This window comes from Panthera tigris, chromosome E1, assembly GCF_018350195.1.
Source record: "Panthera tigris isolate Pti1 chromosome E1, P.tigris_Pti1_mat1.1, whole genome shotgun sequence".
In the NCBI taxonomy this organism is placed as follows: domain Eukaryota; kingdom Metazoa; phylum Chordata; class Mammalia; order Carnivora; family Felidae; genus Panthera; species Panthera tigris.
This window is the reverse complement of record NC_056673.1, coordinates 19887760-19912959: the sequence shown is the minus strand read 5'-3', so window position 1 is coordinate 19912959 and position 25200 is coordinate 19887760. Positions and strand designations below refer to the sequence as shown.

The 25200-nt window shown below is 46.3% G+C and overlaps 2 protein-coding genes and 1 pseudogene across 4 annotated transcripts in view; 1 reads left to right on the top strand and 2 right to left on the bottom strand.

Moving 5' to 3' along the window:
- Positions 1-2453, bottom strand: part of ADAP2 (ArfGAP with dual PH domains 2) — a 30325-nt gene extending 27872 nt beyond the window's left edge. For both annotated transcript variants that reach the window (XM_042966023.1, XM_042966024.1), the window contains exons 1-2: positions 2271-2453; positions 1257-1387 (exon numbers count right to left, since the gene is read on the bottom strand). In XM_042966023.1, coding sequence (XP_042821957.1) covers positions 1257-1387; positions 2271-2364 — 225 coding nt within the window. In that variant the 5' untranslated portion in view covers positions 2365-2453. The remainder of the gene's footprint in view (positions 1-1256; positions 1388-2270) is intronic.
- Positions 2454-14321: 11868 nt separating this feature from the next.
- Positions 14322-15222, bottom strand: LOC102970191 (annotated as a pseudogene).
- A 2010-nt stretch (positions 15223-17232) lies between these two features.
- Positions 17233-24145, top strand: TEFM (transcription elongation factor, mitochondrial). 2 transcript variants are annotated; one of them, XM_042966025.1, is made up of 4 exons: positions 17233-17390; positions 18128-18591; positions 21545-21694; positions 23504-24145. In XM_042966025.1, the coding sequence occupies exons 1-4, from the start codon at positions 17360-17362 to the stop codon at positions 23939-23941; spliced, it is 1083 nt and encodes a 360-aa protein (XP_042821959.1). In that variant the 5' UTR covers positions 17233-17359; the 3' UTR covers positions 23942-24145. The 2 variants fall into 2 exon arrangements, with proteins under 2 accessions (XP_042821959.1, XP_015390292.2); XM_015534806.2 differs by having other exon boundaries at positions 17315-17411.
- Positions 24146-25200: the final 1055 nt, after the last annotated feature.

Sequence of the window (25200 nt, the reverse complement as noted above, 5' to 3'; positions counted from 1 at the left end):
TTTCAACCCAAACCTGTCCAACTCCAAAGCTCAGGTACTTTGTCCCACCCCCTCCACAGATGACCAGGACCACCAGCACCAGTCCCGGCAAGCCTGCAGCGGATAGACATAGCTGGAGGATGGAAGAAGTCAGAGCTGGCGCCACTGAGTACTTAAGTCAGGGTGATCACTGGGGCCCTATGACGCCCGAGGTACCCAGAGGCAGATATGCCAAGAGTGGCCCTGGCCAAGAGTTAGCACTCAGTAACAGAGGTGGCATATCTGGGGTTAGGGCCCATGTGGGAAGAGACATCAGGTTGCTAATTCACATCCTGTGAGCAGAGTGAACCCTTCTCCCCTCCCCTGGGGCTGCTGGGCTGTGACCCAGGATTTGCATGGGCTTTGGACCCCAACAGAGCAGATTTCACATTCCAGCTGTTCCGTTTATTCACTGAGTGACCCCTGGGCGATACTTAACCCTGTGAGCTTCAGGGATTTCAACTGCAAAAATGAAGAAAGTTTAACAGGGGGGTTGTAAGGACAAAGAAACAACCTTCAGGTCTATGTGCTGGTTACTGGTTTCCTGTCTTTCCCCTGCACTAGAAGGGTGTAAGCTCCCCATGGGACGAGACTTTATCTCATTCATTGTTCTTTTCTTAATACCCAGCACCTAGTAAGCTTACAGTAACTATGTGTCCGACGAATAAGGCATCTAGCACAGGGCCCGGCACAGAGTGGGCTCTCTGTAAACATGGGCCTGCTCTTCCAATAGTCCTTGAAAACCTCAGCCAACCAGTACAGTTTAGAACTGCTTGTTCTCTGAAGGTCTTCTGCCCAAAACGGTATTATCATCCAGATTGCATCCATTTGCATAGGTCAGGAGAGCAAAATGGTGCCCTTCCTGGTTATGGGGGCCGGAAGGGGGACTGCAGACCATGATCAGTATACTGTTCCAGTCCAAGACTTCAGCTAATGATAACAGCAGCTGTTACTTGACTATTTAGTTTGGACTTGCACTGAGCCTACATTTAATCCTTCTGGCAACCGGGGGAAGGGGTAGTGGTATCCTTACAATACAGATGTGGAAACTAAGGGAAATAACAAGCTCAGGGCCTTGAACTCAGGGCCTCTGCCTAGGCAGGCACTCTAACAGGCTGTGTTTTCTCTTGCTAGTTCTTGCTCCTCTCTGAAACTCAGTTTCCTGCTCTGGACGCCCTACCCACCGCCTCCACCCCGGTTCTGCGGTTCCAAGGCTGTCCACGCGCGCCCCTCGCTACCTCCACGGTACTGTCATCCCAGAAGTCAAGTCTCACGGATTTAACTCTGCTGATGTCTGGGAAGTTGCGGTGGACGCCGGAGCAATTCAGACAGATGAAGATGCCCAGCTTGTAGGAGGCCCAGTCAGGATCTGCGGGGCAAAGAGGGTAGAAGGGGAGCTGTATGGTGAGCTAGGCACGGAGACCAGGGCTGGGCTGGGGCTGCTGGGAGAGGTGGGCTTGGCGGTTAGAATTCATGCGGCGGTGCCCAGCGCTGCCCAGGCTGGGAAACTTTTCTCTCTCGGCCCACCCCCCCCCCCCACCACCACCTTGTTAACTAAGATACCCGCATGCAACCTTCTGGTCAGCCCACCCGCCAAGGCACGGCGGCGACCAGGATGATCCTGGAAGGAGTGTAGGGATGCGGGGCGAGAAGTTGCGGCGAGCACGAAGTGGAAGTGACAAGACTCCGGGGAACCGAGAGGAGAGCGCGGAGGGAGGGGCCGACCCCGGGACGCCAAGCTGGGGATCTGCAGGTGGGGAAGTGCGCCGCAGGGCCCCTGGACGTCCGCAGGGTCCGCGCGCTGCGCGGCAGGAACGTGGGAGGACCCGGGGGCGTCCGGGGGCAGGGAAGGGGTCACTGGAAGGTCAGGAGCCATGGGCCTGGACCCCTCGGTGTGGGGGATGTTTGGGTCCGAGAGCGTGGGAGGTGACCAGGTCCGGATGAAGACGTCAGGGACTGAGGTCTGGGGGGGAGGGGGGGGCTGTCTGGCTGGGAGGCGATCGAGACGGTCAGGGCATCCGGGTCCGGGTCTAGTGTAGGGGTCCAGAGTGGGGAGGTCAGGGGATCTGGGTTCGGGTGGGCGCCGCATCGGATGTGGAGAGCTCGGCCAGGGGCGCGGGTCGGAGATTCGCGGGCTGGGTGCGAAGGTGTCAGAAGGGTCACGCCCGAGTCCGGCGGGGGCCCGGGACGGGACCGGGTCTGGAAGGAGGGGAGGAGGGCAGGGGTCCTGCTCCGGGCCGCCGCGCCCTTACCCGCCGCCCCGCAGTCGGCGCAGTGAGAGTTGCCGGTGCCCGCCGCCTGCAGCAGCTCCAGCAGCCGCTTCTTGTTGCGCTCGCGGTCGCCCATGGCCGGCCCGGTGGGCTCAGCGGGGCTCAGCCCGGCGGTCCCCCGGCTGGCGGCCGCCCATGGCGCTGCGCTCGCGCCGGCAGGTGGAAAGGGACTCAGCCCCTGCGCCTCCCGCGCGGCCGCCCCGCCGCCAGCCAGCCCCGCCCCTCCGGCCCTTCGGCCCCGCCCCCGGCGCGTGCCGGCGGCCCCCGCTCCCGCCACTCTGCGCCCTGCTGGAGCCCGTCCCGCGGGGAGGGACCCGAGTGCGGGACTGGGAAACCCTCACGTTGGCTGGCCCAAGAGCAAAAACCCGTCGGCCGCTTGCTAGCTGCGGGACTGTGGACATCCCAGTCGACCTCTCTGGCCTCAGTTTCCACCTCTGTGAAAGGGGAATAAGGGCATGTCTGTGTCTCTGGGCTCCGTGGAAAATTAGACAGGATCTAACTTCCGTTAAAGCTTTCTACTGATGTAGCGCTTACATCTACTTAGAGACCTCCCCGGGAAGCCCTCCTCAATACCCAGCCTAGAGCAATCTCTCCAGCTTCTGGTCCTGCTAGAACCCTGTTACAGGATCCGTCCATCCCTTTGGCCCTGAGCATTTTCTATCTACGCTGCATCGGTTATTTATGTATTTATATTAATCCCTCCCACACCTCCAATACACACGTGGCCCCGCTGGATAGTTTGACGTCAGCAGATTTATTTCTGTATCCCACATAATTCCTAGAAACAGCACCTGCACATTTTTAGAAGTCCAATAGTTGCATAACTGAGTTCACCAGGAAGCGTGGTTTCACCAACGCGGACTCAACTAGGCACTTTTATCTGTGAGGTTCCATCGCTGTGAGGTGTGGGCAGGGTTCAGGTGGTCTGGAATCTGGGGTGTCCCTCCCCCATCCCTGGCCCTCGTTGATCCCTTTCTCTGTGGTCCCCAGGTGCCGGGGAAGGCACACAGTGCTCACACTTGTCCTCCCCTCCGTAGGTAAACACCCATCTGTCATATGCATATAGCTTAATGCGCAAGGATGTTACATTTTCATCCTGATCGTTGCAGCCCAAGTTCTAGCTGACCCTCCTGTATCCCCAGTTCAACATACGTGCATACATATATGTGGATACATAGGGCAGCATGGTATCATGGAATGAATCCAAGAATACAGGTTTTGAATCTTGGCTCCACCCCTTACCAGCTCGGTGGCCTTGGTCATATTCCTTCACTTCTCTGAGCCTTGTACTCCTCCTCTGGAAAATGAGGATTTGGGAAGACCCACTTAATAAGGGTCACTGAGATGTGCCGGTGGGTGCGTGGCGCATAGAACCCTCAGAACAGGGTGGCTCTCGTGCTTTCCCTGTCCCTCTCTGGTCAGCTCGTGGGATCATCATATGGAATGCTGTGTGTCATTTCCCATTTTCCACAGGGCCGAGGAGGTCAAGCCTCCACGCCTGGGAGGAGAGGGACATTACCAAAAATAACCAGCCAGGAGGGTCTTGACTGTGTGTGTGTTGGGGGGGGGGGGGTGGTGAGACCTAGCCCAGCGGCAGCTCCAGAGGAGCCAGAGAGAGCCCAGAGGGGGTCAGAGGGCATGGGCCTGTTTACCAAACAGGCTGAAAGATGATTCATTTCCGCTGCTTAAGATGAAAAAAGAGACAGAAATAAATCTCCCAAGAGACAGATGGGAAAGGCAACCTAAGATAGGAAGGCAAGACGAGGGGGGAGGCAGGGGGGCAAAGACAGGACACGGCAAGGACATCATTTCTCTGCTGCCCAGTGCCAAGGCAACACCCCAAGCCCTCCTAGATTATGCACCTTTGAATATTCCTTCCCCACAACACCAGGAAAAACACAGCATCTCCTTCCTGGTGAGGAGCCAGAGATTGAGAGATTCCTTGTGTTTGCCCTCCACCTGCCCTTATTTCTGGAGGTTTCCATTTACAGAATTCCAAGCCTTAAGGTCTTCAGACACTAAATAAATATATATATATAAAAAAAGGTACTATTGTATTTTGTTTGTAATGGGTTTCTTTTATGGGGCAAGGTTAAGGCGATAATACTAATTAAGAATTATTGATTGTTTTACAGAGAGTTTCACACCATTTGGTCACATTTGAGTTCCATGACTGCCCTGAGGGCAGTGGGTTATCTATCCTCAGAGGAGTTAAGTTACCCTGACCCTGGGGCCGAATGGAGGTCAAGAGCCGAAGGGGCCGAATGGAGGTCAAAATAGAGGCCTCCTGGTGTCAGCCCAGGTTCTGTCACCAAATCCCACAGGTCAACCCTGCCCTCTTTCGTCTGGGTTTTTTTTTTTTTTTTTTTCACTTTTCAAAAAATTGTAGTAAAATCTCTATAACGTAAAATCGGCCCCTTTAGCCATTTTTAAGTGTACGATTTAGTGGCATTGAATACATTCACGATGCCACGCAACTATCACAACTGTTTCCACAAATATTTCATCACCACAAACAGAAATGCTACAGCCCACTCCGTGGGCATGGGACATGATCAGGGTTCAGCTTGGGCCTGTGTTCGGGAACCAGAGGCTGCTCTTAAGGGAAGATTAACTGTGCCAAAGGCTGTCATGACTGGGATCAGGGGCCAGGCTGTGAGGGGCAGGGTGGGCTGAGGCAGCCTTCTTCGTGGGCTCAGTCCGTAGCAGCTGCAGAGGTGAGGGGGCAGTTCAGGCCCTGGGACCCAGCGTCCTCTGTAAACAAAGCTCCCAGGGTCCGCCAAGCACAAACATCAAGCCCTGCTCTCAGGGTCACTGTCTGTGGAGCTGAGTCCAGCCACCGCAGGGGTTGGAAGAAAGCTTTCAACCACATTCCCAGCCCTGGACTTGGCTCCAGATCCCTGGGGAATAGATCACAACCCCTTTGAAAATTTAAATAATTATGTTTACTAGATAGGTTTTTTGAACTCTAATTACAGGAAATTTGGAAAATACAATAAAGAAGGAAGAAAACGCCACCTACAATTATGACCACCATTTATTCAGAGATGAATGTATGTCAGACATTATTGCATTTAATCTTAAATACAACCCTGAAGTCTGACCTATTTTTATGTCCATTTTATAGTCGAGGCAACTGAGGCCCCAGACAAAGTAAATTTACTACTCAGGTTACACAACTGAGATGATGCATACTGGACAGTACGTAGTATTGGAGCTGGGATTTGAATCTAAGTCTGCCTTGGACCCCTTTCATCAATATATTTGGTTGATGGTATGAAGCAGACTTACAAAAGTTGGGGTGCCTGTTTGGCTCAGTTGTGTGAGCATCCCACTCTTGATTTCGGCTCTGGTCACGATCTCATCGTTGGTGAGATGGAGTCCCTCATTGGCATGGAGCCTGCTTGGGATTCTCTCTCTCCCTCTCTCCCCTTCCTCTCTGCCCCTCCCCCTTCCAGCTCCGCACCCCCCCCCCACCACACCCCACAACCAGGGCACATGTGCGCTCTCTCTCTCTCAAAAATAAATAAGTAAACTTTAAAAAAAAAGTAACGGCATGCAGTTCAACCTAATATTATCCTTTCAATTGTCCTACTATCAGTCTTTATTAACATTTTCCTAGATTTTCTTCTGGACTTCCATACATTTTTTTATATATCATCGGGATCATATTTTTTCATATAATTTTTTTTTTTACTTTCTTCACATAATGTCCCTTATCGTATTGTTATAGATGTATCATGACATCATTTTATTTTATTTTATTTTTTTTAATGTTTATTTCTGAGACAGAGAGGGACAGAGCATGAGTGGGGGAGGGGCAGAGAGAGAGGGAGACACAGAATCCTAAGCAGGCTCCCTGCTCCCAGCTGTCAGCACAGAGCCTGACATGGGGCTTGAACTCACAGACCACGAGATCATGATCTGAGCCGAAGTCGGACGCTCAACCCACTGAGCCACCCAGGCGCCCCATGACATCATTATAATAGCTCTGCAATATTCCATGAGGTATGTATATTTCCCTGTTGTCAGACATCGATTGTGACCAATATTTCGCTGTTACACATGATGCAACTATGAGTATCTTTGTGTCCAGAGAGTTTCCCCTCTTTAATGCTAGGATTTTCAAGTACCTGAATGGCCTGTAATTGCTCACTGGTTTCCTGTCTCCCTTACTCATCTCAGCTTCCTGAGGGCAGGGACAGGTCGCTCTGTCCTCTGTTGCATCCCGGCACCTGCCTGCTGCGTAGCAGGGACTCAAAACATATTTGCAAAATAAACGAAAAAATGAATACAGGTAAAAAATAATAAACAATAAGGTGAGAGGACGTGGGATCACAAAAAATGTTTTCCTTTTGAAGGGAAATAATAGGCAGGCAAGGGAAACAGTGGAAAATCAAGCAGCCAACTGTGGGGAAATAGGTGCTGCTTATTATATAAATGGGTTAGAGGAAAGCTTAGGGCAGAAAGTCACCATCATGGGGCGAAAGTGCCTGAGGTTAGCTAGTGAGATATTGTAATGGAATCACGAGTAACTTGTTATGTCAGCTGCAGGAAATTACTTTCCATCTGATGCCAATATATTATCACAAACTCCACTTGCCTCCCAGAGCCTTTGTTCTTACACACACCGGTCAATTGCTATCTGATTGTTTTCTTCACATTCACACGGTGGGTAATACCTTGTGAGCTCAAGAAACACGGAGATGAAACCCCTGTTAGGAGCTCTTGTCTCCTTTGGGACGTTAGCCTCTCTTGTATTCAATTCTGCGTCTACTCTCGCTGGACAAGAGAGCACTCCAGACTCATAGTCTGTGACAGCCAATCAGAAGAATCTGATCGAGTTTACCTATTGCTTGGTGCTTTCAATATTGCTCTGTCTTCAGCAGGAAGCAGCTCAGAACCCAGAGGGACTCCCCACCGCAATGCTGCCAAAGTGATTGCTTCTCCACTCATTAAAATTTATGGGGCTTACACTATGTGCCAGGCATTGTTATGGGTGCTGGGAATATAACTATAAACAAAGCAAAGAGTCCTGCCTTTGTACAGCTTACCTTCAAGTGGGGGAGACAGAAAATGAACAGAGAATCATATACCTATATACAATATGGTACCAGAGCGATAAAGGCTGAAAAGGAGTACAGAGTAAGAAGATAGAGAGGGACAGAAGATGCTATTGTTTTTATTTAATAAAGTTTATTAAAACTTTATTTAAAAAAAGTTTATTATAAAGATGCTGTTTTGATAGGGAGGTGAAGGAGGCCCTCTCTGAGGAGGTGACATTGAAGCAAAGATCTGAAGGAAGGGGTTGAGCCTACCAGGCACTGACCTGAAAGAAGAGTGTCCCAGGGAAAGGGGCCAGCAAATGCAAAGGCCCTAGGGTGGAAACATGCTTGGGGTGTGCTTTGTCAACCTCCTGTGAGCACAGAGCTGTCCAACTCTCTGCTCTTGTGCCTTGCTCCAGCTACTTCTCTACTACTGCAGCTCCCACCTCCTCTACCCTGCCCTCTTGCCCAGCCCCACTGTTCTAGCAAACTCTTGCCTCTATGCCTATATTCAAATCTTACTTTTTTTTTTTTAAGTTTATTTCTTTATTTTGAGAGAGACAGAGACAGAGCGAGCAGGGGAGGAACAAAGAGAGGAGACAGAGAATCCCAAGCAGGCTCTGCACTGGCAGCACAGAGCCTGATGTGGGGCTCCAACCCACGAAACTGTGAGATCATGACCTGAGCTGAAACCAAGAGTTGGCTACTTAACTATGCCACTCAGGCACCCTCAAATCTTACTTCTTACAGTTTGCCCTATCTCCCGCATCTATTTCCTCACAATGCTCACATTTCTGTTACAATAATCATCACATTGTACTATCATTTTTTAAAATCTATTTGTCCCAGTTGTCAGTGATCTTGTTAACAGAAGACTGTCATATTCATCTTTGTATTCTTGGTGCTTAGCAAGTGCTGGGCCCCAAAAATGCTGATCAATCGCTTTTTTAAAAATTTTTTTTTAATGTTTATTTATTTTTGAGAGAGAGAGCACAAGTTGGGAAGGGGCAGAGAGAGAGGGAGACACAGAATTTCAAGTGGGCTCCAGGCTGTGAGCCGTCAGCACAGAGCCTGAAGAGGGGCTTGAACCCATGAACCATGAGATCATGACCTGAGCTGAAGTCGGATGCTTAACCCACTGAGCCACCTAGGCACCCCGACTTTTTTTTTTTTTTTTCAGAGAGAGAGAGAGAGAGAGAGAGAGAGCGAGCGAGCGCAAGTGAATGAGGGGCAGAGAGAGAGACAGGGAGGGAGAGAGAAACAGGGCTCATGTTTTACCCAAAGCGGGGCTCGAGCTCACGAAACCCGCAAGATCATGACCTGAACCAAAGTTAGATGCTTCACAGACTGAGCCACCCAGGCACGCCCAGTTGGTTGATCTATTTATGTGAAATGTGCAGGATAGGCAAATCCATAGAGACAGGAAGTGGATTCCTGGTTGCCAGGGGCTGGGAGGGGCGGGCAGGAGAATGACTGCTAAATGGGTACAAGGTTTCCTTTTAGGGTGTTGAAAAGGTTCTGGAACTACATAGTGGTGATAGTTGCACAACACTGCGAATGTACCAAACACCACTGAATTGTACACTTTAAAACAGTTAAAATGGTGAATTTTAGGTTATGTGAGCTTTGCCACACACACCCCCAAAAAATGTTGGTTGAACTGGGGGTGGAGTTGAGACCTCCATTACACAGGCAACCCGTCGTTCGTTCGGGTTTGCATTCTGAGTAAAATACCACAAGGAGTTGAAACATCCCGTTGTGAAACCTGAAGAGCCAGAAAAGAAGTCCTGAATTAACACACGGTAATTGAGTGTTTACATTTGATATCATTACCTGGAGCACTGAGTGAGAAGTTAGTCACAGAGGTTTGCTCAAACCCACAATCAAAGGGGTTAGGGTGACACCTGTTGGAAATGTGATTTGAACGTTGGTGCTACCCTGTTGAAGTGGAGTTTTAAAATTGGGCTCGAAAATCTAAAACTTCTATTTCCTATTGTTATACCTAAATTAATCAGATAGAGGATTATTTTATTTTTTTAAGTTTTGTTTTTTTTTTTCCAAGAAAGTTCTACACCAAACGTGGGGCTCGAACCCACAACCCTAGGATCAAGAGTCACGGGCTCTTCTGACTGAGCCAGCCAGGTGCCCTGAGGATGGTTTTAGAAAACACCTAGGGATTTTCTTCTTGAGGTGGTTTCTTAGGCAATCACATTTCATCTCAACCTATAGAATCAATTGTCCACTTTATCATATCTTCCACTGTGAAAAAAAAGTCATTTCCGTTGTGTAACACTTTCTCTTTTCCCTATGATTTATATAATTTCATCTTCACAACAACCCGTGAGAGCGGTACTTTGAACTTTATTTTGCACAAAACTGTTCTTACAGAAGTAAACTGAGATACACATGCGTAATATGTAGCAGTGTCGGAGCGTGAACCCAAGTATTCTGAATTTCAGATTGAATACTGTTTCTTATTTTGATCATTTGCCTTATAATTTTAATTGTGTAATACCATTTATTTATAATTTATTTATTTTTAAAGATTTATTTATTTTTGAGAGTGAGAGTACAAGCGGGGAAGGGGCAGAGGCGGGGGGGTGGGGGAACAGAAGATCCAAAGCAGGCTCTGTGCTGACAGCAGCGAACTCTATGTGGGGGCTCGAACTCATGAACCATGAGATCATGACCTGAGCCGAAGTCAGGCACTCAAGTGACTGACCTACCCCGGTGCCCCTGTGTAATATCTTTTAAAAAGACAGTAAGACAATGTAACATAAAAGCAGGGGAAAAAAAATCCAAAACTTTTGCCCAAGTGACATTAGGAGGACCAATTACCTTCCCTCTACCCATTCTTGTCCCCTCTGATCTCTTCCTGGGGAGGGGGAGCAAAGAGACGTCTTGTGTTCCTTGCCCAGAATGGTCTATGCAAGAATCAGCAGCCCTTTCATGGAAATCCGGGCTACGTTTGGGAAGTGAACAACTTTGAAGACTAAATAGAATAGATTATATCACTAAATAAACATTCAAACCGTATATGATGCATATCTAATTCAGGTGACTCGGAGAATTACACTTGGATGTAAACTTTTATTGAAATATAACAAACAGAAAAGCACAAATAATAAATGTGCAATTTGATGAATTTTTACTAAGTGCACACACGTTTAACTAGTACCCAGAGCTAAAAACAAAACAAAATGAAACCAAAAACAAAACAAGCCACAAAAACACAGAAACCGGCATTCCAAAAGGCTCCCGTCCCCCTTCAGTTTCTAGTCCCTAAAGGTAATCTGATTTTTATCCCCCTATATTCTTTTGTCTATTTTTACACTTGATATAAATCATGTGGCTTCTTTCCCTCAACATTATGTTTGTGAAATTCCTCCATGATGCTGGATGTATTTGAAGCTTATTCCATATACTTTCTTTTGACATTTGAGATATCCCATGTTTTGGCTTATACGAGGGACACTGCTATGAACATTCTGGTAGGAGGTTTGACTCTGGGAAGCTGCAGTTTTTGTAAATCAAAAACTACCGCATACTCCCAACTTTATACACATATTCCATGTTTTTTAGTGCACGTATGTTTGCATTCTATTGAATTTACACCCAGGGTGGGATGGCTGGCTCACTGAGGATACATATGCTCAGCTTTAGTCGATACTGCCAGGTGGTTTTCCAAAGTAATTCCACCAATCCCCACTTCCACAGGCAAGTGTGAGAGTTCCACATCCTTGCCGACACTCCAGGTTTATTGATCTATCGGTATTATGTCTTTTTCACTTCAGCTGTTCTCATGTCTGTGTGGTGCTATCACATCATAGATTTTGATTTGCATTTCTCTGATGACTAATAAAAGAACGCATTTTCATCTGTTATTTGGTCATTTAAATGCCCTCTTTAGGTGAAGTGCTTATTCCAATCCTCTGCCCATTTTTTTTTTCAGTTGGTTTGCCTGCCTTTTTCTTACTTTCTAGGAATTTACATATATATATATATATATATATATATTTTTTTTTTTTTTTTTTTTTTTTTTGGATACCAGTTCTTCGTTAGTTATATGTTTTGAAAATATTTGCTTTCACTCTGCGACTTGCTTTTTCCCTGTTGTCTTTTTTTTTTTTAATGGAGTTATTTATTTATTTAGAGCACAAGCAGGGAGAGGGCAGAGAGAGAGGGAGAGAAAGAATCTCAAGCAGTCTCCACGCTGTCAGCGCAGAGCCCGATTCGGGGCTTGATCCCACGAACCACAAGATTATGACGTGAGCCGAAGTCAAGAGTCGGACGCTCAACCGACTGAGCCACCCAAGTGCCCCCAGGAATGGATTTTTGACATATTTTAGTTGGTAGCTTCCAGATCCCCAGAGTCAAATAAGGGGACAAAGCCATGTGGTCAACAAAACAAAACAAAACAAAACAAAAAGCCCCATAGTTGAAGACAGATTGTATTTTGAGAGAGATACGAATCAAGTGTTTGGCAAAAGGGCCAGGATGCTCTGGCTTGGCAGAGAGGGGGACTTCTTGGGGCAGGAGACACCCTTGTTGGCCCTTGAGAGGTGAGAATTCACTTGGGGGGGATCCTAGGGAAAGGGACCGGCAGACACAGAGGTGCAGAGGTGAGACAGCGTGGAACGTGTATGGGGAACTTTAAGTCACCCAGTCTGTCTCCTGAGTGGGTGTATTAAGGAGGAAGTTATCAGCTTCAAGTAACACGATACTGATCTACAAGTGGCTGAAACAATTAGGTCAGTTTATCTCGTACTGAACCAAAAGTCTGCAGATGGATGGTTTCAGGGAACAACGTCATCAAGGCATTCTTCATGCTTTTTTTTTTTTTAATGTTGGTTTTGCCTTGACGGTTTTTCTTCCAAAACGTTTATTTATTTTGAGAGAGGGGGGAAGGGGCACAGAGAGAGGGAGAGAGAATCCCAAGCAGGCCCCGTGCAGAACCCAAGGGGCTGGATCCCACAAACCATGACATGAGATCATGCCTTGAGCTGAAATCGAGCCAGACGCTTAACTGACTGAGCCACCCAGGCACCTCTGTTCTTCATGCTCTGTTGTCAGCATTACTTGTCCCGCAGAGGTGGCTGTTGCTCTTAGTTCCTCCTCCCGGCTACCAGAGCCTCAGGAAGAAAGGGGAGGCGGCTGCTTCTCTTTCCTGATACGCCCCCAAACAGAATCACACCCTTCTTAATCCGCAGCAAAGGGAAATGGATTACCTTAACTGGTTCGCCTTCCCTGGAGACATTGCTACCTGCCTACAACCAGGGATCTATTGGGAGAGGCAGCACTGTGGGTGTTGGGTGCCAGGTGGTGTGCAGAGAGAGAAAGAGCTAGAACATTAAGGTGAGGCCCCACCACAGGGCAGGGATTTGGAGATTTAGTCAGCCCTGGGGCTGCTGGCAAGGACAGGTAGGGTGTGTATAAAGGACAGGGCAGGGGTTAGGTTGATAGGCAGCTGGAAAATTGGTGGGGGGTACTGCAAGAGCCCAGGTGAGAGATAGTGCAGGTAAGGTTGTAGAATTTTGTGTGTTTTTAAAATTTTGCAAGTTACCACGCAGTAGTGAGCCATGAAATGAATATTGATTTAGTGGTTCCAACTAACCTAGATTTTTTATTTTTATTTTATTTTTTAATGTTTGTTTTTGAGAGAAAGAGAGAGAGAGAGCGAGCAGGGGAGAGGCAGAGAGGGAGACACAGAATCTGAGGAAGGCTCCAGGCTCTGAGCTGTCAACACAGTACCCGACGCGGGGCTCGAACTCACAAACTGTGAGATCATGACCTGAGCCTAGGTCGGAATGCCTAACTGACTGAGCCACCAGGCGCCCCAACCTCGCTTAAAAAACAAAAGCAAAAACAAAAACAAAAAACCTTTTACCTCCTCAGGATCCTACATGTCCTTAGTCTCTTTAACTTGACTTTGTCCTGTTTCCTTTTAAATCTCTCTAAACATTGTCTCTTAGTCTTTTGGGGAATCTGAATTATCTGCTCACCCCCAATACTGGTGCTCCCAGAGTTTTCTCTTTGACTTGGTGTGATTTTCTCACACTACCCTCTCCCCAGCTCATCCCTTGCACTTTCATGGGATAAAGTACCATCTCTCTACACTGACAACCTCCAAATCTATACCCCAGCACAGTCCTCTCCCTTAGCATCAGACTTAGCATCTATCTACTAGGCATCTCCACCTGGTGTCCTGTAGACTTTTTGTTTTTATCATTTATTTTGAGAGAGGCAGAGATAGCACGAGTGGGGGAGGGGCAGAGAGAGAGGGAGAGACAGAATCCCAAGCAGGCTCCGCGCTGTCATCATGGAACTTGTTGCAGAGCCTGATGCGGGGCTTGATCTCATGAACCGTGAGATTATAACCTGAGCTGCAATCAAGAGTCAGACGCTCAACCGGCTGAGTCATTCAGGTGCTCCTGCACAAGTATTTTTTTTTAATGAAGCTTTTGTGTCACACCAGACGCCTATGTGTCCTGCATCCTGGTCAAAAAGGTTTTAAAAGGTCAAAAGGTTTTAAAAACATTGAAACCAGGTAACAGGCTAGATGGAAGGAGTGGGAGGAGCCAGGGACATCTGCAATACAAACGGGGAAGTTAGGAGGAGCTGGTTTGGGGGGGGGCGGGGAAGTAACAACTTTTGTTTTGAACACCCGGAGTCTGGTTTACAGTAAATCATACACCATAGTTGCCCCTTTACCTTCCACTTCCAGGTTCTGGTCCAAGTAATATTGAACAAATGTTCTGAGGAATGAGGGAGTTTCCCTTCAAGGTCATTAATAATTAGCTCCCAGGAAGAGGTAATCCTTTAAAAGGGGAACTAACATTTACTGAACCCTTACTATGTGCTGGGCTCTCTGCATCCAGTTTTTTTGTTTGTTTTTTTACATTTCAATTTTTTTTTTTAACAGGAGTGAGTTGTGTACAGGGGGGGTTAAATGTTTGGTAGACAAGAAAAAAACTGCGCTAGAACCAACTTATTCATCATCATCTTCTTCATCTTCCTCCTCGTCCTCGTCCTCGTCCTCTTCCTTCTTTTTCTTGCGTTTCTCAGCCTTGACGACTCCCTTTTTTGCCACGTCAGGCTTTCCTTTAGCTCGGTCTGCACCAATATGCTTTTCACATTCTTCCTTCAGCTTCGCAGTCCTCTTTCCATAAGGCTGCTGGTCATCTGCAGCGGTGGTGTTGTTCCACATCTCGCCCAGTTTCTTTGCAACATCACCAATGGATAGGCCAGGATGTTCTCCTTTGATATCCGCCCCTTTAGGGGGGGATATAAGTTTTCATTTCTCTTTCATAAAGGCCTTGTCCGTCTTTGCCCTGTCTTCAAACTTTCCTCTCTCTTTAGCAGACATGGTCCTCCACCTCTCCAAGCACCTCTTAGAAAACCCTGAGAAGTCGACTGAAGCATCTGGGTGCTTCTTCTCGTGGTCCTCTCGGCAAGTTTGCACAAAGAGTGCATATGATGACATTTTGCCTCTCGGCTTCTTAGGATCTCTTTGGCCCATGTTTAATTATTTTCCTCAGTGAGGCACAGAGTCGCCCAGTGCCCGTGTGCCTCTCACTTGCCCCGGTGCTGTGTCTGTGGAGCCCGATGTACTGCAATGGCTGTCCAGCTGTTGGTTTTTTTTTTTTTTTTACGTTTATTTATTTTTTGAGAGAGAGCGAGAGCGTGAGCGGGGCAAGGGCAGAGAGAGAGGGAGACAGGGGACCCGATTGCCGGTGAACATCATCATCTCTGAAAGCATCAATCACCAGGGTTCCTGATAGCTTCAGGTGTTAATTTCCTAGGGCTACTGTAACAGACTGCCACAAACCACGTGGCTTAGAGCAACAGAAATGTATTCTGTCCTGGTTCTGGAGGCTAGAAGACTGAAATCACAGTGTAAGCAGGGCTGGTTCCTTTCTTTTTTCTTTTTTTTTTACGTTTTATTTTATTTTTATTTATTTTGAGAGAGGCAGTGTGAGTGGGGGAAGGGCAGAGGGAGGGGTGGAGGGAGGGAGAATGAATCCCAAGCAGGTTCCACACAGTCCGTGCACAGAGCCCGATGCAGGGCTCGAACCCATGAAAATGTGAGATCATGACCTGAGCCGAAATCAAGAGTCAGATGCCTAACCAAGGAGCCACCCAGGCGCCCCTGGGCTGGTTCCTTCTGAAGGTGAATCTGTTCCCTCTCTCCTACTTGGTGATGACCCACTGGTGATCCTTGGCTTATACATGTACCACTCCCACCTCTGCCTCCATTTTCACACGGCATTCATTTGGTCATTCTTTTAAGGGCACAGTCATACTGTCATACTGAATTAGTCACCTGCCCCTACTCCAGGATGACCTCATTTTAGCTAATTACATTTGCAGTGACCCAATTTCCAAATAAGGTCACATTCTGAGGTACTGAGGGCTAGAACTTCCACATGTCTCATTTCATTTCACTTCATTATTTCATTTCATTTTATATACAGAGAGAGAGCATAAGCAGGGGAGAGAGGCAGAGGGAGGGAGAGAGAATCCTAAGCAGGCTCCATGCTCAGTGTGAAGCCCAATGTGGGGCTCAATCCCACTACCCTGGGATCATAACCTAAGCCAAAATCCAATCTAACACTTGGGGCGCCTGGGTGGCTTAGTCTGTTACATGTCTGACTTTGGTTCAGGTCATGATCTCATGGTTCATGAGGTCCAGCTCCCCATCAGGTTCCCTGCTGTCAGTGTGGAGCCTGCTTCTGATCCTGTCCCCTCCGCCCCCCGCCCCAACCTCTTTCAAAATAAGTAAATAAACTTAAAAAGAAAGTCACTCAACCGAGCCACCCAGGCGCCCCAACATATCTTTATTGAAGGATGCAGTTCAACCCATAACACCTCATTAAGCAGAATAAGCCAGGAACAAAAAGGAAATTATTTGATTTGGAGGATTTTGCACAAAAAGTTGAGATTATTTCTTTTTTACAGTCCTAAGTTCTCCAGGAATTGGTAAGATTCCTAGAATTCTCCTGAGTATTTCTTATGAATACTTAGAAGTCCCTACATTTCCACTACTTCCTGGACAATATCTACAAAGACATTACCACCTCATGAAAACACAAACCCACCCCCTTTCCCTTCAAAACCCACCTCCCTCCTGATTTCTGTGTTGTTCACAAAACTCGCTAAAATCTCCTCATGTTCCAGACAGAATCCTTTCCTTTCCATTCTCCTTACCCCTTCCAGGTTCAGTTCCTTATGGCTGCCTGTCCCTTGGGAAGAGACACTCCCTCCCTCTTCCACCTCCAACCCAGTCTGGCACTTTTATATATGGCCAATTTTCTAGCAACACCATCTCCCGTCTGACCCTACAAAAGCCTCAGTAGCTTCGGGCTACCTAATGAAGCTATTCATCTGCTCCATTCCGCATTCAAGGCCCAACCAAATTTTGTGCCAGCTTCATGTGCCCCCCCGCCCCCATCCCTGCCAAATGGAACGCTGCTCCGACCTCTTCCTACCTCGCCCTTCCTTGACCCCCTGCTTCTCCCAGTTGCCCCTTTCTGCCTAGAGATAGGGCTATTTGTGTCCCTGTCTCTGCTCCCCACCAGGCTCCGCTCCTTGAGCCCCAGGCAAGGCCCCCACAAGGCCGTATCAGTTCATGTGCCTGGAATAAACCCAGGGAGTCTCCCTGAAGGAGGGACCTTGCCAACTACAAACTAGAAGTGGCCTAGGCGTTTTCATCCCAGAGATTGGGCTCAGCGGCTGTCAGGGGCCGGCCGGGCCGAGAACGTCTCCCGGACTCAGTAGAAGGAAAGTGCGGGCCGCCCAGGGGCTGGGGATCTGGAGACACCGCCTCGGCCGCAGCGCGCCCGGAGTCCGCAGCCCACAGGCAACTCACCCGCTCCTCAGGCCGGACGTACCTCCCGCCGGTGCCGGAACGCCACACCGGCCGGAACCTTTCCGCCGAGAGGCCGGGCACTTTGGGGCGGAGCACGTAGGGACCGGAAGTCGACGGAGGAAGATTGGACTGTGGGAACCTGGTGCTTTACCTGGAGGATGAGCGTCCATTGTCTCCTCGTGGCGGGAGGTAGCGTTCCTGGAATATTAGGTTAATTTCCCGTCTGTCTTGGGATATTTCCTCTCTCGGGTCCCCTGTCCAGCTCTCCGTCTTGGAGTCCTCGCTGAGCTGAGAGGCGCCTCGGAGCGATTGTGCTTCCCGGGGGAGGGGTCCGCGAGGGGCTCCTTCCCGGACTGGGTGGCGGGCGGGCGGACGGTTCAGATTCTAACGGCCGTTTGCTGACTTCTGGCTGTATTTTCTTCCTGGGGCTGCAGTGTCAGAGTGACTTCCCACTGGTTTTACAGAATTGTTTCTTGCATAGTTTTTGCTCTTGCACTTGCAGAAGCATAGTCATAGTAGAAATCTCGAAAAGTGTACCGGAGAAACAGAAATCGTCCTTCAATCTACCACTCAGCTGAAACATTTCTTACACACGTATAAAATTTAATTTTATCTGGCTCCCCCGGATGAGAAGGAAACTAGTGAAAATGTTCTCAACAAGAGAGAGTAATTACAAAAGGATCCTTCTAAAGTTAAAAGTGCCAAAACGTTAAGCAGTTGAAGACATTGAAGGGCATAAAATTTCCGGGTTGTAAAACTTAGGACTTGTCCACAAAAATCAGAAGACACCTCTTGTGAATTTGGTGTACTACTTCTAAAATTATGGGAAAGTCCCTGTCACTTTGCAAAGGCTCTGGTGAAGCCACAACTAGTACTAAAGAGAAGTAGGACATTCCAACTTACATTTTGCTAAATTTTCCTTTCAGGAAGGTGGCGATGTTTTCCATTTCCGTTAGGGTCATCCTTGGTCCAGGGTCTCCATAATTCCTGCTGTCGGAAAAAATCCACTGCACCTAAGAAGATTATTCCCAGTGTTGCTCTTTGTGATGGAAATACAAAGAAATCTGGAAATGCACTTGACAAGCTCTTCTCTTCAGAGCAGCAGGCTTCCATCCTGCAGGTGTTGAATACAGCATCTAATAAAGAACTTGAAGCTTTCAAATTGCTTCGTGGAAGAAAATCCATCAATATTATAGAGCACAGAGAGAAGTTTGGGCCATTTCAGAATTTGGAGAGTTTAATGAATGTGCCCTTGTTTCAGTACAAAACTACCATTCAAGTTTGTAACTCCATTCTTTGTCCAGAGACTGAAGGGGAAAAAAGAAAGTTCCAAGACAACCGGCTCTTGAGAAAGCTCATCAAACCAGAGATAAAAAGAGAGAGACTTAAGGTATATCATTTTTCTTAATGTCCGCTATATGGCCTATATATTTGAGAACATACTTTGCAAAGCACTATTCTGGGCATCAAGACAGCTTAGAGTCTAGTTGATATGTGATCAGTACTGAAGAATGAGATATACAGATAGTAAATTGGCAATGGACGGGACAGGGAACTGTGGGCTGTGACTGTTGGGACAGATTACTGGTAGAACTCAACCCGGATCTTGGAGAGAGAGAATTAGGCTACCTGGAGGAGGCGGGCATTCTAGGAAGAAAGAACAGTTGTAGAGAAATAGGTCTGTGCAAGGTTTATTTAAGAGGAATGTTGAGAAGCTATCTGGCTGTGTCTGAGGGTTCTATCGAGAGTAATGAGAAATTAAGATGCAGAGATGGTTATGGCCAGGGAGTGACTGTACAACATTATACTGGTCTTTCCAGCAGGATTAACGTAATCTTTCCCTCCCTACCTCCTTTTAAAAAGCATTCTAAAAGCAAATCCTTTTCAGTGTTTTATTTATTTATTTATTTATTTATTTATTTATTTATTTATTTATTAAAGCGAGAGACAGAGCACGAACAGGGGAGGGCAGAGAGAGAGAGAGGGAGACACAGAATCCGAAGCAGGCTCCAGGCTCCGAGCTGTCAGCACAGAGCCCGATGTGGGGCCTGAACCCACGAACTGTGAGATCATGACCTGAGCCAAAGTCAGACACTTAACTGACTGAGCCACCCAGGTGCCCTCTTTTTTTTTTTTTTAATGTTTATTTATTTTTGAGAGAGAGAGAGACTGAGTGCAAGCAGGAGAGGGGCAGAGAGAGAGGGAGACACAGAATCTGAAGCAGGGTCCAGGCTCTGGGCTCTCAGCACAGAGCCCAACATGGGGCTCAAACTCACAAATTGCAAGCTCATGACCTGAGCTGAAGTTGGAAGCTTAACCGACTCAGCCACCCAGGCACTTTAAGACAAATATTAGAATTACTTGGCACATCAGACATTAAACCTTGGAGGAGGGACTTAGGTCCTGTGTAACAATACATGATGAAATATTCTCTCATCCTATACCAGTAGTAAGCACACTTTTTTCTAGACCAGTAGCTCTCAGTTTTGGGGGATTATGGATACTTTCTGAAAACCTGATGAAAGCTATGGACCTCTTTTCAGGAAAACAAAAACACGTATACATAGAATGTTGCATGTACTTCCAGAGGGTTTGTAAGTTTCATGAAGCCCATCCATGGACTCCTGATAGAACTCTTGCAGTTGATCTGGAACATACTTCAAACGACATTTTTCAGGGGTTGGATTTTCCTTCAAGATGTTTGCTACAAATACTATTTATACTCACTACAGTGGAGTTGCAATCTTATTTAGAGGATTAGGTTCTAAAGTCATTTTGTATGGAAAAAGTCATGCAGTAGTCCTTAAAAAAAATCTTGCCCGTGAAGTACTGTGTGTGACCTGGTGTGGTAATTGTTATGTACAGTAAATCTCGGCAATCATTGAGCTAAAGAAAAGAACCAAAAGAAGGCCTGTATTTTGTAGATTGGGCATCCAAACTATTCTGCCCATAATGGATATTTATCCATTCCTTAGCAGTGAAAGGGAGATGGGTATAGAATTAGAAAATGTTCCTGCTTATCTGCCTTTGTATCTGTGGAGCACGTTGCATATCCATATAACTAAATGAACTGTGTGGGAGTGAAGTGATGCCCAGACTTCATGCAGAGTTGAACCCACATATCCAATTATCTACTACACATTTCCCCTTACGAGCCCTGTAGGCAACCTGAATGGAATACATAAAAAAACAACTCACCTCCCCTTAACCTTCCCAAGTTGATCTGCTTCCTATCATCTTTAACAGGTGCCATTCAATCACTGAAATAAAACTGGATTTATCCTAAGCTCCTCCATCCCACATATCAATTCTACCCCCATTATCTCTGCTCTATTTCTTGTCCTCACTGTCACTGTCTTCAATTTTGTTATAAGTTTATTTTTGAGAGAGAGAGAGCGCTTGAGAGAGAGCAGGTGCCCAAGCAGAAGAGGGGGAGGGAGGGAGGGAGGGAGGGAGGGAGGGAGGGAGGGAGAGAGAGAGAGAGAGAGAGAGAGAGAGAGAGAGAGAGAGAGAGAGGGAGAGAGGGAGAGAGAGAGAGAGAGAGAGAGAATCCCAGATGGGCCCTGCACTGTCAGCACAGAGCCCAGCACCGGGCTCCATCTCACAAACCGCAAGATCATGGGCTGAGCCAAAATCAGGAGATGGTCACTTAACCGACTGAGCCATCCAGGTGCCCTTGATTCTTAATGCTTGGTCATATAACAGGCACCTAACCAGTACCACCTCTAGTCTAGCCTGCTGTGGTCCGTCTTCCACACAGCAGTCTGTGATGGTTCTGAAATGTCTCATGTTGTACCTGAATGTTACATGCTTTGGGGGCTTCCTGGAGCTCTCAGGATAAAGCAAGATGCTTTTGCAGAAATTTGCCTACCCCTCGGCTCTTTTCCCACTTGCACTCATACCGCACCCTGAGTGTGAGGTGTCACACAACCTATCTGTGTGGACATCTGGTGAAATAACGTCCCATTTAGCATTTACTCACTCTCCTAGTCCAGTCAGTCTTCCCCGACCGGGTCTCCTCTCTACAGTGTAACTGTGCTGGCATTTCTTATAATGTATGGGTATGTTCCTTGTTTCCCAGTACCTAGCACAGTCCCCAGCAACATTTGAATATTTGAATGCCGACTTTGGGCAAGGCGCTGAGAATAAGTAAAGGTTCTTTGTTTATAAACTGCTACGGTTTGTTTTTTGAATATTATTGCTGCATTTCTTTAACAATTCTCAGTTCATAAACTGTAAATATATTTGTTATAGAAACTAATCTGGCATTCTGAGTTTACAGCTTCAATTTTGTATCTATTAAAATGTCTATACTTGTAGTTAAACCAGCCTTTTTGTTTTAGGCAGTTAATAGTATCGTATCCATTGTTTTTGGAACTAGAAGAATTGCCTGGGCTCACCTGGATCGTAAATTGGCCGTGCTAGACTGGCAGCAAAGTGAGTGTTGCCAGTTTATGAAAGGAACATACTTATCATCTGTCTATTTACAAGAGGTAAAGCAGTTGCACCTCCAAATTCCCACCTGCCGGAACTCCTCGTGTAGTTTAATCTTCTAGCCCTAAGAGGAATGAAATACAGTACTAAGGATGGACTCTCTTTGCGTGCTTATTATTCACCCATGCCTATCATGTGTTCATCACCTAGGATTTTTAAAAGTTGAATCTTCATTTAGTTCATGAAATACCTTCATGTGTCAAAGGCACATACTGAGAAAAATCAGTGTTAAAATATATTATTCTAAATGTTACAGAATTTTATCCCTATATAAAGCTTGTTTTTCAAAAGTGCTGTCACTAATTGTCTCACTGAGTCTTCAAAACCTTGTGAGATGGGGAGTAATTACCATCCTGATTACACATAGGGAAACTGGTATAATCAAGCATCTGATGGGATTAATCATTTGCAGATGATTGATTATAGGCTAGTTATTCTAACTCTGTGCTCTACCCTAGACATTTTTATTTATTTATTTAAAAACTTTTTTTTAATGTTTATTTTTCAGAGACAGAGCAGAGTGGGGGAGGGGCAGAGAGAGACAGAGACAAAATCCAAAGCAGGCTCTGGGCTCTGAGCTGTCAGCACAGAGCCCAACGCAGGGCTTGAACTCACAAACCATGAGATCATGACCTGAGCCAAAGTCGGACACTTAACCGACTGAGCTACCCAGGTGCCCCTTATTTTATTTACTTTTTTAAATGCTTATTTATTTTTGAGAGGGAGAGAGGATGTGAAGCAGGCTCTGTGCTGAGAGCAGCGAGCCTAGTGCAGGACTCGAGCTCACAAACTGTGAGATCATGACCTGATCTGAAGTCAGACACGTAACCCACTGAGTCACCCAGACGCCCCACCCCTAGACATTTTTAAAAGGTTAATAGAAGTTTTAAGTTGTCTAATCTTTTGTAAAATTAAAAAAAAAAAAATTATTTTGAGAGCAAATGGGAGAGAAGGGCAGAGAGAATCCCAAGCAGGCTCCACGCACAGCACAGAGCCCAACATGGCTCAGTCCCATGACTATAGGATCATGACCTGAGCCAAAACCAAGAGTTGGACGCTCAACCAGCTGAGCCACCCAGGTGCCTGTTAAGTTGTCTAGTACAGATTTTAGAAATTATGAAGCCCAGGGGACCGCCTGGGTGGCCAGTTGGTTGGGCATCCGACTTTGGCCCAGGTCCTGATCTCATGGTTTGTGAGTTCCAAGCCCCACATCAGGCTCTGCACTGCACAGCAGAAAGCTTGCTTCAGATCCTTTCTCGCTCTCTCTCTGCCCCTCCCCTGAGCTCACTTGCTCACTTGAGTGCTCTCAAAAATAAACATTTCCAAAAAAAAGGAAGAAAGAAATTATGAAACCCATTTTACAGATGAAGAAACTAGTACTTGGGAGGACTAAATGGCCTGTCTTAGCTCAGCTTATTCCTGATAGAACAATGACCAGAACTTGGCTGTCCTGAGGCCTCCATTAAATGCTTTTTCAGTTACTTCAGAACTGTTAGCAGGAGTTTAACCTAAGTTATATATTAAAAAAAATACAGGTTATGAGCCTGGGTGGCTCAGTCAGTTCAGTGTCTGACTTCAGCTCAGGTCATGATCTCATGGTTTGTGGGTTCGAGCCCATGTCGGGTTCTGTGCTGACAGCTCACAGCCTGGAGCCTGCTTTGGGTTCTTTGTCTCCCTCCTCCCTCTGTCCCTCCCCCGCTCATGCTCTGCCTTTTAACAATAAATAAACATTAAAAAAAATAAATGGGAGAGGGGACCCAAACAAATTATTTCTTGTCACTAATTTTGTCTTTTTTTTTTTTTTTAAGATTTCTTCAGTCATTTCAAAGATGCCTAACGCTGACCTCTATGTTCTGGAAAAAATAGGGCTTTCAATTCAGAACTCCTCTCGGTTTCCTGTATTGTTACATTTTCATATCATGGAAGCCATGCTGTATGCCTTATTAAATAAAACTTTTGTCCAGGATGGCCAGCACCAGGTACTGAGCATGAATCGAAATGGAGTGGGGAAGCACTTTGAGCTGATGATTGGTGACACGCGGACTAGTGGAAAAGAACTAGTGAAGCAGTTCCTTTCAGAGTCCGTACTGAAGGAGGAGCCTCGGGTAGTCTTCCCATCAGAGAAGATCGTCCACTACAGACAGATGTTTTCGTCTACTGAACAACAGAGAGCAGAAGAGTTATATGATTCATTGTTACAGGCCATTGCCTTCTATGAATTAGCAGTTTTTGATACTGAACCTTAAAATTCTGAGGTTACTGTAATGGGCTCTACTGTTATATCTATTAAATTGTATTTATTCTAAAGCTGTAAAACCAACTGTTTTTAACAACCATGTTTATGGAGAAGGAAACATGTTTATATTCGGATGTTTAAGGTCAGACTTTCGGCTGTTGAATTGTTCACACAATAATAGGCCTAGCCAAATCAATAAATATCTTAGAGGAGACTGTGTGCCTTTTGGGTTTTAGTGTTAAATGGTAAGATGCCCCCTAAACAGCCAAAACAAGAAACAAAGTTATCTCCCCTGAAAAGCAAATCCCATCCTAAAGGATTGAATTGTTATATTGCTAAAATAGGGAGTAATGATTTTTCTGGGTGGTGCTCATCTTGGGAATAACACTAATTATAACTGAGAACACAACTTACATCTTCTTCTTCTGTAAGTAGCATGTGGTTCGATGTATTGCTTCCAAAGGTGATTTTCATCAACTTGGTCTATCAAACCCAGAACAAACAAGCTTTGTCTAATAGGTTCATTTTTTTTCACTTTTGAAATATTTTACTTGGACAGACCATCTTTTGAGAAAAGTAGGACTGGGCTGCCTGGGTGGCTCAGTCAGTTAAGCATCCCGACTTGATTTCAGCCAAGGTCATGATGTCATGGTGAGATTGAACCCCACACTCAGTGTGGAGCCTGCTTAGGATTCCCTCTCTGCCCCTCCCCATCTTGTGTCTGTGTGCTCTCAAAATAAACATTTAAAAAAAAGTAGCATAGCACCTAACTTTCCACCCGCATCTCACATTACATGTGCCTTAGTTCAGGCCCTCATTCTATCTCACCAATCCTGAACCCAAGTCTCTTTGATGTCAAAGCAATACATTTTTCCTTTAAAAAGTGAAATATACTTGTTGGAAAAAAATCAGAAATATATAAAATATGTGGAATCTGGGTTGCACTCTAGACCTATTGCCATTCACTTATAAAGCTCTACATTTACCTATATGGTTGTACAAAAACATCTCCACCTTGGATATGTTGTAGATATCTCAAACTACGTCTGAAATAATTCTCTTCAAATCTCCCTCCCCCCCGCTTTGCCACTGTTCTACACTTCAGTAAACAGCTTCACCAGCCATCCAGTTGTTCACGCCAGATATGTGGCATTCTGTCTTCCACATATTCCTGGAAATACCTTTAAGTGAAAATGTGTTCATTTTAGGACTTTATAGGATAAGATGCTAAGTATTGAAAAGCCATCAGAATTTGGTTACTTTATCTCA